The 13796-nt window shown below is 41.8% G+C and overlaps 1 protein-coding gene across 10 annotated transcripts in view; it reads right to left on the minus strand.

The window, feature by feature from the left end:
• Positions 1-13796, minus strand: part of ST3GAL3 (ST3 beta-galactoside alpha-2,3-sialyltransferase 3) — a 402838-nt gene that overhangs the window by 236999 nt on the left and 152043 nt on the right. For all 10 annotated transcript variants that reach the window (XM_074961912.1, XM_074961917.1, XM_074961911.1 and 7 more), the window contains one exon: positions 12501-12543. In XM_074961912.1, the coding sequence (XP_074818013.1) occupies positions 12501-12543 (43 nt within the window). The remainder of the gene's footprint in view (positions 1-12500; positions 12544-13796) is intronic.

The raw sequence follows: 13796 nt of genomic DNA on the forward strand, positions 1-13796 counted from the left end.
GGGACTGGCCACCAGAAGCCAGCGTAATAAGACAACACCCTGGAAGGGGGAAGGGAAAGGTATTTCTTTTTGTGCTGAGTTTGGGGGGTTTGTTGATTTGTTTAGGAGAACGACTTGGACCTACCCTGAGGCCACCTTGTAAATATACTGAACAATAAACCAGAGTGAAGAATAAAAACCCAAGAGAGCAGGATTGATTTACTCCAGGCCCCCACCTTCTGAGGCAGAGGAAGAGAAGGAAGTAACTTGCCACATTGCACTCCCTCCAATTTTCCAATGTATTTCTGCTAATGAGGTACCTAATAGTGCAGAATATTCCAGGTGTGGCCACAAGAGAAATATAAGGAGGAATTATCATCTCCTTAGTCTATGACTAGATGCCTCATAGAAGAGTTTTCAATGCAGGATTTCAAAGTATTTTACACATAGTGAAATATGCCTCAATAACCCTGGGAAGAAGGTATTCTCATTCTCATGTTACAGATGGGGAAACTGAGGCACAGAAAGGTGCAAAGTCTTACTTAAAGTTACACAACATATCATGTTCAGATCTCAGATAAACAAAACACGAGAGTCTGATCATTTAAATTACTTAAGGGTAACCTCTACCATGATACCCATAAAACGTGAACCAAGAAAATGTGTAAAGGATCCAAAAAGTTATTACTGACCCATGAAGCAGTGCTCATGCCTAAATTAAGATAATGGCATGATCTTATTCTTCTTCTTAGCCCATCCTTTCAATTGTTACCTTCGCTTTGATAAACTAATCAGATCGAGCACTTGAGTCTCAGATAAGGTATGTTTTCCAGTCCATTGATCATTTTCATGGCTCTTCCATGAACCCGATCTAATTATTCAACTTTCTTCTTAAATTTTTGAGAACAGAACTGGACACAGTATTCCAATATCAGTTGCACCAGTGCCCAGTACAGAGGTAATATAACCTTCCCACTCATCCTCGATATTCCTGTTGAAACAGCCAAGGATCACATTAGCCTTTTAGCCACCGTGTTGCACTGGTAGCTCATGCTCAGCTGATGATCGACCATGGCCCCAAGTCACTGTTTCCCAGGACAGAGTCCCCCATCCTGTAACATGGCCTACATTATTTGTTCCTAGCTTTGTCTACACCAAGGGGTTAGGTGAGCATAGCTACAGCACTCCAGGGTACAGATTTTTCACACCCCTGAACACTGTAGCTATCTCAGCCTAAGTTTTAAGTGGCCAGGCCATATTAAAAAATCAATATTTATGGTCCAGAAAGCTCCCTAGCCGTTTTTGCCCCAAAAATCTTGGATACAAGTTATCCAGATGGACTGATTTAAAAATGTCTGTCTTCAGTAGCTGTTGTTTAACATCCTCCTGAGTTAATACTGGAATAGAAAGTACTTATGCGTCATCAGATGATCCAACTACATCATCTCGCTTTTTCCCCCCAAAACAGAATAGAAATATTTATTGAACACTTTTTACCTTTCTGCATTATTATTGACAACTGATGCACTTCCACCTAGTAGTGTTCCAAAACCACTGTTAGAATTCCTTTTCTTGGTGATGTACTTAAAATACTTCTTATTGTCTTTAACTCTGCTAACCACAGATTTCTTCTTGAGTCCTTTTGTTTCCCCTTTAAATTTTCTACAATTCCTAGCTTCTAATTTATATTCATTGTTGTCAACCTCCCCTTTGTTATATGTTTTTTATTGATGTTTTCACTTACCCTCTCTAAGCCAACCAGGTTTTTTAGCCAGTGTAGTCTTCTCTCTTGAATGTGCAATTGCGTTTTTGGGGCATCTAATAAATTGTTCTGAAATAGTTCCCAATGATCGTTCACATAAAATGGTTACCTCCTTTCTGTAACGGTTGTTCTTTGAATATGCTGCACGTGTCTGTTCCATTGTACATGCGTACAGTCGTCGGAGAACTTTTTCCCACAGCAGTACCCATCAGGGTGGCTAGAATGCCCTCTATTGCCATCTGCCATTGCATGCTAGTATAAGAGGGTGGAGCCATCCCCGACCTCCCTTAGTCCCTTCTTACCGGGTAGACTCTAGTAGAGAAGGGAAGGAGGGTGCGTCGTGGAACAGACATATGCAACATATCACAAAGAACAACAGTTACACAATGGTAGGTAACTGATTTTTCTTCTTCAAGTGACTATAAATCCATTCCACTGCAGGTGAATCACAAGCAGATTAACGTGGAGATGGGCTCGGAGTCTACCTAAACAGCAACTGAAAAACAATCCATCCAAAACTGGCATCATTCCTGAACTGATGAGAAATGGCAAAATGAGCAGTGAAAGTGTGAAATTATGGTCGGGCTGCTGCCTTACAAATGTCTTTAATAGAACCTGTCCCAGCAAAACTGCTGAAGCCGCTTGCACTCTATTCAAATGAGCCAACGCTCTTGGGGGGTGTGTGTGAGATATTAGCTGACTGGCAGCACAACCAAATGCAAGAGGAAATCCTCTAAGTGGAAACCAGTTTGCCCTTTGCCCTGTACACAATCCTCACAAATAACTATACTAAGGATCAAAATAGTCTGATGTGGTCCAACTAGAAGACAAATGCTCTCCTTACATCTAGTAAATCAAGCTTTTGCTCCTCTGGGTGCATATGAGGCTTTTAAACCTGTTCTCCGAAGTGCTTGCAACCCCTCCCAACCTGGTATGATCTGCAAATGTCATAAGCATACTATCTACTCCATTATTCAAGTCATTAATGAAAATATTGAATAGTGCCAGACCCAGGACTGACCCCGGCAGAACCCCACTAGATATACCCTCACAGTTTGCCAGTTAACCATTGATAACTACTCTTTGAGTATGGTCTGTCAATCAGTTGTGCACCCACCTTATAATAAATTCATCTAGACCACATTTCCCTAGTTTGTTTATGAGAACGTCAGGTGGAACAGTATCAAAAGGCTTACTAAAATCAAGGTATATTGCGTCTACTGCTTCCCCCATCCACTACATCAGGAATCCTATCAAAGAAGGAAATTACGTTGGTTTGGCATGATTTGTCTTTGACAAATCCATACCAACTATTCCTTATAACCCTATTATCTTCCAGGTGCTTGCAAACTGATTGTTTAATAATTTGCTCCAGAATTGTCCAGGTACTGAAGTTAGGCTGACTGGTCTATAATTCCCCAGATCCTGCTTGTTCCCTTTTTTAAAGATAGGTACTATGTTTGCTTTTCTCTAGTCTGAGACCTCCTTTCTCCTCCAGAAGCTCTAAAAAATAATTGCTAATGGCTCCGAGATTGCTTCTGCTAGTTCCTTAAATACCCTGCAATGAATTTCATCAGGCCCTGCTGACTTAAATACATCTAAGTTATCTAAATATTCTTTAACCTGTTCTTTCCCTACTTCGGCTTGCATTCCTTCCCCCAACTGTCAATATTAATTGTGTTGAGTATCTGGTCATCATTAATATTTTAAGTGAAGACTGAAGGAAAATAGGCATTAAGCACCTCAGGTGATGTCACCAGTTATTAGCTCTCCTTCCTTGCTAAGTAGAGGACCTATACTTTCCTTCGTCTTTCTCCTAATGTATTTAAAGAACCTCTTCTCGTTGCCTTTTGTCCCTTGCCAGATGTAACTCATTTACTGCCTTAGCTTTTCTGACTTTGTCCCTACATACTTGTGCTTTGTTCTTTTCTCATCAATATGACTGTGTTTCCACTTTTTGTAGGATTTCTTTTTCACTTTCCGGTCATTAAAGAGCTCCTAGTGGAGCTATATTGACCTCTTACTATTCTTCTTATCTTTCCTTTGCATCCGGATAGGTTGCAGTACTGCCTTTAATATTGTTTCCTTGAGGAGCTGCCAGCTCTTCTGAACTCCTTTTTCTCTTAGATTTTCTTCCCATAGGATCTTGCCGACCAATTCTCCTGATTCTGCTGCACTCACTCCTTCCTTCCCTTAGGATCCTGAAATCTATCATTTCGTGATCGCTGTCACCCAAACTTCTTTTCACCTTCAGATTCACTACCAATCCCCTGCTGTTGGTCAGAATCACGTCTAAAATGGCTGTGCCCCTGGTTATATCCTCCATTTTCTGGGGAAAAAAGGTTGTCCCCGTACATTCCAATAACTTATTGGAGATTTTGTATTTTGCCGTGTTCCTTTCCCAACAGATGTCTAGATAGTTAAAGTCCTCCATTACTACCAGGTCCTGTCTTTTGGCCATTTCTGTTATTTGTTCTAGAAATGCCTCATCCACCTCCTCTTCCTGATTTGGTGGTCTACGTAGACCCTCACCATGGCATCACCCATATTTTTAACCCTTTTATCTTTACCCAGAGACTCTCAACTGGTCTGCCTCCCACCTCCTTCTGGACCTCAGAACAAGTGTGTATATCCTCTCTGTATAATGCAAACAAAGAGATGCATTAAGCCGTAGAATAGTTTCCCAAGGGGAACGATGGAAGCTCCATTACCTTGGACAGTTAAAAATTGGCTTGTGGAAACAATGAGAAATACACAACAGAGAATATTCCTATCCTGGCAGACTGGAAAAAAATGGATATGTCTAATTTCTATGAGTCTATGGTGAAAAAGATAAAAATCAATGTAGAGATAGGGAGGGACAAATCTCTCAGCAACAAGTACCAGGGAAGTCTAGAATTCCACAAGTTTACCACCTAGTTTTTGATGGCAAAGCACCACGTAAAGACACACACACACACACACTTTCAAATCTACCTCGCACCCCAGAAACAAAGTGAAGAGAAAGGGGTTTGCTTCAGTTCTGTTATTAAAGTTCTGAAGGGAAGAAATTTAAACAAACAGCAGTAATCCAATCTGTCTGTATTCCTAGCACAGGCTCCCTCCATTTTTATGGCTCTCTCACAGTCTGGATCAAGTTTCATTTGAATTTGGAGGGTGAAAGTTCGTTTTTTTGGCTCTCCATTTATTTTTGACAAAGACCTCAATTTCTTCACATTTTGTTTCTTATGAGATCAGGTTTGTGATTACACTGAATACTCGAACATCTCTGTAACTTCTCCCACATCTTCACTATAAAATAAAATTGCGAGACAACTAAGCCAACTACTCAGTACCACAGAGTGTCAAGCCACTGAGCCCAGAAGATTTAAAGAACATCCCTCATTTTATTTAAATAAGCACCCAAAAGGCTGATGTAAGCCCAAACTATATACAAGTACATAGTCCAATTTTTCCACATCCAGTCCATTTGGCCCCGTAGCCTGTCTTCTGACCATGGCCTATGCCAGGTACTTCAGAATAAACAAATAGAAAGCGCAATTTCAACTCATCCAGTCCCAGCTTCTCACATTTAGAGGTACAGGGACACCCTGTGCATGCGGTCGCATTCCTGACCATCTTGGCTAACAGTGATTGATGAACCTATCCTCCATGATTTACCTAATTCTTTTTTTAACCCAGTTATACTTTTGGCCTTCAGAACATCCCCTAGCAATGAGTTCCACAGGTTGACTGTAAATTGTATGAAAAAGTACTTGCTTATGCTAGTTTTAAACCTGCCATCTATTAATTTAATCAGGTGACCCCTAGTCCTTGTTTTATGTGACGGAGTACATAACACTTCTCTATTCACTTTCTCCACCACATTCATGATTTTATAGACCTCTATCATATCCCCCCTTAATCATCGTTTTTCTAAATTGAACAGTTCCAGTCTTTTTAACCTCTCCTCATAGAAGCTGTTCCATACCCCTGATTGTTTTTGTTGCCTCTCTCTATAGCTTTTCCAATTATATGTTTTTTGAGATGGGGTGGGTGACCAGAACCGCACGCAGCATTCCAGGTGGGGGCGAACCATGGATTGATATAGTGGCGTCATCATATTTTCTGTCTTGTCATCTATCCTTTTCCTAATGGTTCCTAACACTCTTAGCTTTTTCCACTATCGCTGCACATTGAGCGGAAGTTTTCAGAGAACTGTCCACAGTTATTCCATGATCTCCTTCTTGAGTGGTAACAGCTAATTTAGACCCCTCATTTTGTATGTCTAAATGGAATTATGTTTTCCAATGTGCATTACTTTGCATTTATCAACATTGAATTTCATCTGCCATTTTGTTGACCCATCACCCAGTTTTGCCAGGTCCCTTTGTAACTCTTTGCAGTCTGCTTTGGACTTAACTTTCTTGAGTAACTTTTTAGAGACTGCAAATTTTGCCACTTCACTATTCACCCTCTTTCCAGATTATATATGAATATGATGAACAGCAGGTCCCTGTACAGATTCTTGGGAGACCCGCTATTTACCTCTCTCCATTGTGAAAACTGACCATTTATTCCTACCCTTTGTTTCTTATGTTTTAACTAGTTACTGGTCCATGACAGGACCTTCCCTCTTATCCCATGACTGCATAGTTTGCTTTAGAGCCTTTGGTGAGGGACCTTGCCAAAGACTTTCTGAAAGTCCAAGTACACTATATCCACTGCATCACCTTTGTCCACACACTTGCTGATACCCTCAAAGAATTCCAATAGAATGGTGATTGCTCCATATGATTTCCCTTTACAAAAGCCATGTTGACTCTTCCCCAACATACTGTATTCATCTAGCTGTCTGATGATTCTGTTCTTTACTATAGTTTTAACCAGTTTGCCTGGTACTGTAGTTAGGCTTCTACAATTGCCAGGATCACTTCTGAAACCTTATAAAAAATTGGCGTTACATTAGCTACACTCCAGTCATCTGGTACAAAGCCTGATTTAAGCAACATGTTACATACAACTGTTAGTAATGCTGCAATTTCATATATGAGTTCCTTCACAACTCTTGGGTGAATACCATCTGGTCCTGATGATTTATTACTGTTTAGTTTATCAACTTGTTCCAAAACTGAAAATCTTGCAGATGACACAAAAATTAGGGGAGTAATAAATAATGAAGATCACAGGTCACCAACACAGAGCGATCTGGATTGCTTGGTAAGCTGGGCACAAGCAAACAATATGAGTTTTAATATGGTTCCATGCAAATGTATACATCTAGGAACAAAGCACATAGGCCATACTTACACAATGGGGACTCTACCCTGGGAAGCTGGGGCTCTGAAAAAGATCTGAAGGTCCTGGTGGACAATCAGCTGAACAGAAGCTCCCAGTGTGATGCTGTGGCCAGAAGAGCTAATGCAATCCTGCCATGCATAAACAGGGGAATCTCGAGTAGGAGTAGAGAGTATTTTACCTCTGTATTTGGCACTGTTGCCATCACTGCTAGAATAGTGTGTCCAGTTCCAGTGTCCACAATTCAAGAAGGACGTTGATAAATTGGAGAGGGTTCAGAGAAGAGCCATGAGAATGATTAAAGGATTAGAAATATGCCTTATTGTGATAGACTCAAAGAGCTCAATCTATTTAGCTTAAAGAAAACGTTAAGGGGTGACTTGATTGCAGTCTATAAGTGCCTGCATGGGGCACAAATATTTGATAACGGGCTCCTCAATCTAGCAGAGAAAGGTCTAACATGATCCAATGGCCGGAAGTTGAAGCTAGACAAATCAAAGTATTCTTAGAATCAGAAGGTTTTAGAGTAGCAGCCGTGTTAGTCTGTATTCGCAAAAAGAAAAGGAGTACTTGTGGCACCTTAGAGACTAACCAATTTATTTGAGCGTAAGCTTTCATGAGCTACAGCTCACTTCATGAGATGCATCGGAAGGTCTTCTAGGAGTCCAATTTGTTTCATGCGCTATTCATATTTTTTGGTTTGAGATTCTAATGTCTGCAACTGCATATATGATAGGTACAAATGTAAATAAATAAAAATAAACAACTCACTGAGTAATTTAACAGACCTCTTTCCCTGAGCATCCACGAAGGTATTCAGAACCCGTGTGTTGTTTGCAAATTTGTCCACCTTGCCACTCGCCCCCCTCTCTCCTGCCACTTGCAGGTCATTAACAAACCCAACCTTTAAAAAAAATGAAAAGCATTTCCACAGAATAATGAGTCTACGTAATATTTAGCCAATACAGGCCAGAAGAGAACCAGGAGTCTTTCCCTCTTACATATATATTGCAAAGCTTTCCTCCCAGCTGAGAGGAGGGTTCCTCAGGATGCGTGATTTTTCTTCACTAATGACGAAGTTTTTGGCCTGAAACAGTCTGTGCAAAGAGAACTATTTTCCAGGTGTCCCTTTAAAAGACAAACAGCACAATATTATAAAGATCTGCATTCTACTTCCAAGTCAGATTCCCCCTGCAAGGCCAGCCTTGCTAAATATTTCAGGGAGGTATGCATCAGAAACAAGATTTCAAAGGAAAACAGAATTCAAAGCAATTCCAGATATTCCTACAAAGGGGGAAAAACAAATCTGGTTTCCGTGCAACTCCCATAAACACAGGAGAATTCCAAAAGCAAAAGAATTGTTATATAGCTGTAATTATAACAACTACACTATAAATCAATCTGAATAACCAGGACTGGGCATGTGCAGTGTAAAAGAGGCAGAGATAGCAACAAGGGTAAAATTAAACTGCCAAATGTGAAATACCACCCTATATTTATACCAGCTAAATAACTTCCTGTGTATAATTTGGTTTAAACTGTGAACCAAGGCATTTACGCCTTACTGCAGGGCTACCTTCACAAGGGAGGTTAGCCCTTCACTAATACCTTAAATGTCACCAACTAATGACAAAAGACAGACATGGAACAACTGAAAGAGTAGGGGAATCAGGAGAAACTGAGCTCTGTTGCCCCAAGTGTTTCACCAGGTCACACAAGGTTTTCACATGCTGTCAATAGTTAAGGCAACATTATAAAATTACACATGAGTGGCAGAATACCAACCACATCTACAGCGCAGCCATGTAATGAAGCCATTTCTATCAACAGGGTCTTCAACACAGATCACATTATCTATCAGGCCTTGAGCCCAGGTGTCCACCAACACCAACTGCCCCCACCAGAGTACTATCTTCATTATTAAGTTCTGTAGAAAACTTATCAGACAGCCTAGCTTTTAAGCTTTACCTTTCACTGAGTTCATAGCATGTATTCAAAATACAAGGAGAGCACAATACCAAATCCACTAATGGTAACTACCGTAAACAACCACATGATCTTAACCATGCAAAGCACTTCCTGCCCCAGAACCATAATCTAATTTCACAGTATTTGTTTTCTTCATGTCAGGCCTCAGTCTGCAAGCTTTTCTGGAGTGTTTTACTAACTTACATGATGGGCACCAAACATGGACATTTATGATGCTATATAAATATTTTATTTAAGAAATCAGTAGAGAAAATATATTATTATTTTATAGGGTGACGATAAACACCCCATTTATAGGGTGTTTTTAAAGGGACAGTCCCATTTTTGGGGACTTTTTCTTATATAGGCGCCTATTACCTCCCTCCCCCGTCCCGTTTTTTCACAGTTGCTATCTGGTAACCCTATTATTTTATCACCCAGAGACCCCAACCAAGATCAGGGTCTCATTGTGCTAGGTACAGCACAGAACAACAAACAGTCCCTGTTCCAAAGAGCTTACCATCTAAACAGACAAGACAGACAAAGGGTGAATATTTTTGGAAAGTTAGATCAAAACACTTCAGTCATTTCTGAGAACAACATGAGGGGAAAATACATTACTTTGTCCATGTTTAAAAAAAAAATCTTAGACGTTTAACTGAGGAGCCCTGCCGTCTCCATGCTTTGAAGTCCAGTAACTCCTCCCTGAACGTAGTCATTCTGTTCCTGAAAAATGCGACTTTAAGTGAAACGATGATAAGCGAATCCAATTTCCCCATCAGAATGAATGTAAATGGGGGGCTTAGGTTCCAGGGAAATTCTTTTTTGCCGTACAGTCCAGCACTATAGTTGGGAGGTGCCCCCGCCTTACCCCACACGGGCACAGCCCACAGGCACTGGGGACAAGGAGGCAGGCAAGGAGGCTGAAGGTGCAGTAGGCTAGGAGAAGCACATTGCGTAGCAGCAGCGGCAGCTTCCCCTACTCTGCAAGCACCAGGGGCGGGGGGCTCAACCCTCGGCCCACCCACTCCACCCCCTCCCCCTTTACTCCACACACCGCATCCTCGCTCCTCCCCCCTCCCTCCCCTGCCTCCTACCCGCGGCAATCAGCTGGCTTGCAGCATTCAGGAGGGTGCGGAGAGGAGCAAGGACTCGGCACGCAGCCTACCCCCTCTCTCCCCTGCCTCCTGTCTGCGGCAATCAGCTGGTTTGCGGTGTTTGGGAGGCAGGGGAGGGAGGGGGAGCCTGTGAGCCAAGTCCTCGCTCCTCCCCCCTCCCTCCTGAATGCCCCAAGCCAGCTGATTGCCGCGAGCAGGAGGCAGGGGAAGCAGGGGGAAGGCACTGATCCGTGGGGTCTGCCGGCGGGCGGGAGGTGCTGTCAGGTCAGGGGGGGCATAGGGGAGCTGATGGGGGGCTGCCAGCTGTAGACAAAGCAGGCAGCCAAACGACGTTATAGTGAAGCACTGCACAGCTTTAAATGGAGCATGTTCTGTAATTGAGCAGGGACGTAAGAGCGAAACAACATTAAGCGAGAGGATGTTAAGTGGGGAGTTACTGTAGAAACTTGAAATTTGGCAGATGTACCTTTTACCATCCCCGAGAAAATTTACCCAAATTTGACCAAGTTATAAGCTTCATTTTCTGAGTACCCAATTTAAGACACCTGGGATCTGGTTTGCAGAAGTGCCAAACACTCACAGCTGTAACTGAAGTAAATGGGACCTCTGCTCTGAACATAGAAAGTGCTATAAAATGCTAAGTACTTTGAAATATCAGGCCCAAGGCTTCTCAAATTGGGCACCCATAACTAGTTAACAATTTTTCCCCTAATCTCTGTGCCTTAGTTTCCCATGTGTAGAATGGAGTTGGACCTCCAACCTTAACATTCTTTTAATGCAGTTTTTTGGGGATGTATACATTAACTAATACACAATTATTTCTACTATCTCAGATACATGCATAGTATCTTTCACTACTTTGTTACTACTCTTTAAGCCAGAAAAAAGAGAGATGATGGTACTTTACATACCAAATGTACAGTGAAAGAGAATGGCTTCTACACAGAGACCTTTTTATTCACTGTGCACCATACAATATTTGCAGTGGATGAGATAAAGGCTTTTATGGGGCTTCCCGTTCACAATGGGGAGATCCTGGGTAGACTGCAACATTTCAGCCAGCCCTGAGCTAAGACTTCAATGAAATGTTGCAATCAATCAATAAAACCAATCCTTACAAAACACCAAGGACAGCTGTTGTGTGGACCTGAGCCATTGTACAGGTAATGCAAATTTAAGGCATTCCAACGAGTGGATTGTTTCAATGCCTTTTCACCTAGCACAGATAGGAGGAGGAGGCCAACTAACACCCTCTTTTGAAATGATTATACAGTCACTGACATCAGACTACAGAGTTGTTGTTCACCATTAGTCAGCAAATTTGGCCTAAATTTGACTGGTATAAGGCTATTCCATCTGATGTCACAATCAGACCTACCAACCTTCGTAACTTTTGCCCCATCTACGGCATGGCAAATTGATCTACTACCAACAGCAGCCACTAAACACACAACTCAGCTTCACAGATTTTAAGGCCAGAAGGGACCATTAGATCACCTAGTCAGACCTTCTGGATAAACCAGGCCAGAGAATTTCATCCCATTACTCCTGTACTGAGGCCAATAACTTGTGTTTAGCTAAAGCATCTTCCTAGAAGGCAGCCTGTTTTGATTTGAAGACTTCAAGAGATGGAGAATCCACCACTTCACTTGGTTGTTTATTCCAATGGTTAATCACCCTCATGGATAAAATTTGTGCCTTATTTCTAATTTCAATTTGTCTGGCTTTAACTTCCAGACACTAATTCTTGTTATGCCTTTCTCTGCTATGTTAAAGAGCCAGTTAGTACCTGGTATCTCCCTGTGAGGGTATTTATAAACTTTACTGAAGTCACCTCTTGATTTTCTTTTTGATAAGCTAAACGGATTAAGTTCCTTAAGTTTCTTGCTTTTAGGCATTGTTTCCAGCCCTCAAATAATTTTTGTGGCCCTTCTTTGCACCATCTCCAATTTTTCAACAAGCTTCTGGGGTCATATGTGAATGGCCCAGATGTGAAGGAATCAGTTTCCAACCTCTGAGTTACATTAGAGCTTACTATTTTCCATGGTTCCACAGGCTTAATTAACTTTTCCTCATTTTGAAGACTCAGAATCTACGGCTCATAGGGCAGAAAGACAGCCATAGTTTAAGGTTGATGTTACTATTCTCTTGATTAGCCACCAAGAATTGCAAGGGAGTGAACCAAAGTCTCTGCCAGCCTGGCTAGGCATGCAGCAGTGACACCCAGAGAGCAGGAACCTTCAGTCTGCTCCTAAACTCCAGCTCTCCCATCTGGCAGGGCACTGTCCTCTCAACCAATCCGCACACTACGCGAGTGACCCAGAATTTTTGTTGTCTGCAATGGAAAACATAACATAAAAGGAAAAGGAAAGTAGCATTCTCATTGTTCTACTCACAGTTTTGAGTCCAGCTTCAGAAGAAAGCCCAGTTTGTCATATTCTGAAAGACAAAAGCAGGAGACTTCATGAAACAACAGCAGCTAGTCACTTCTCCCATCACAAAACAGGACAGCAGCTCCTCACTGAATGGCACAACTATTTCTGATTGGCAACGACAGCTGAATGTACAGCATACTCAACCTATACACATCATAGAGTAACATTAATTAAACATACTCCCTCAAAATAATACCACTGAATCTCCAGGTTCATTAATTCCAAAGTCATGAGAAGGAGTTGAGATCTTTGCAGGAAGAGCCTGAAGAAGCAGCACCATGCAAGACAGTGAATAGGAAGGCATATAATGCTTTCCTGATTGGCGTGGGGCTAGTCTTGTTACTAACTCACCCATGTAAATGTCTTCCTCACTCCAGAAACCGGGAGAGCTTTCCAATTTCTCTTGACTGTCTAAGACCACCCCAAGCCTCCAGCCTTGTGATTAAACAAGTGTTCTCCTGACTAGGGTTGCTAAGAGGGGCATAGTTACACTCTGGGTATAGCTGATAATGCAGGAACTGCATCTGAGAGAAGTGGGGAGCTCTGGAACCCTGCAATGAGAATCTGGGGATGAGCGAGTCAGAATTTGTGCCTCTCAGGAACAACAGGGAACAGCTACAGAAACATTCCCATGGGAAAATCTGTTTCTATGATTCATGTGTAGAATTAAATGCAAACACTTATTTTAACAACTATAAATACCTTGTGATCTTGTAAATCAATTAAAAAGTTGTAGTAAAATAATGATTTCTCTGAGAATCCAGGTGATACATCCCAAGAGACTTGATTTTTGCTTATTAGTAGAACGTATTATTTGTATTGTGGTAGTGCCTAGGGACCCCCATACATGCAGTCTCATCAGGCTTCACTGAACTAGGTGCTGTACAAATATATAACAAAAACATGATCCCTGCTCCAAAGAGTTTAACAATCAGGACATATTAAAGAAAAAGAATGAAAATGCTCCTCCTGCACATACCAGGGGAAAGAAGCAAGGAAATAGCCCATGCTATTGTGAAGCTGAGTAACTCGGGGGTGGTGAGAAGAGGTGGCCTACAAGATGGCCTCACTGCTAAGAGTTAGTCTTCATTCAAAAATGATTTGGGAAGCCCTGGAGTAAACATTGCTTATGAGCTCACGGGTCATCCACACTCTCTACAGCCAGAAGGAGACAGCTTAACTACGTACCTGGGCGTTACCTAGGGAGGTGGTGGAATCTCCTTCCTTAGAAGTTTTTAAGGTCAGGCTTGACAAAGG

Source organism: Natator depressus, chromosome 8 (genome assembly GCF_965152275.1).
Source record: "Natator depressus isolate rNatDep1 chromosome 8, rNatDep2.hap1, whole genome shotgun sequence".
In the NCBI taxonomy this organism is placed as follows: domain Eukaryota; kingdom Metazoa; phylum Chordata; order Testudines; family Cheloniidae; genus Natator; species Natator depressus.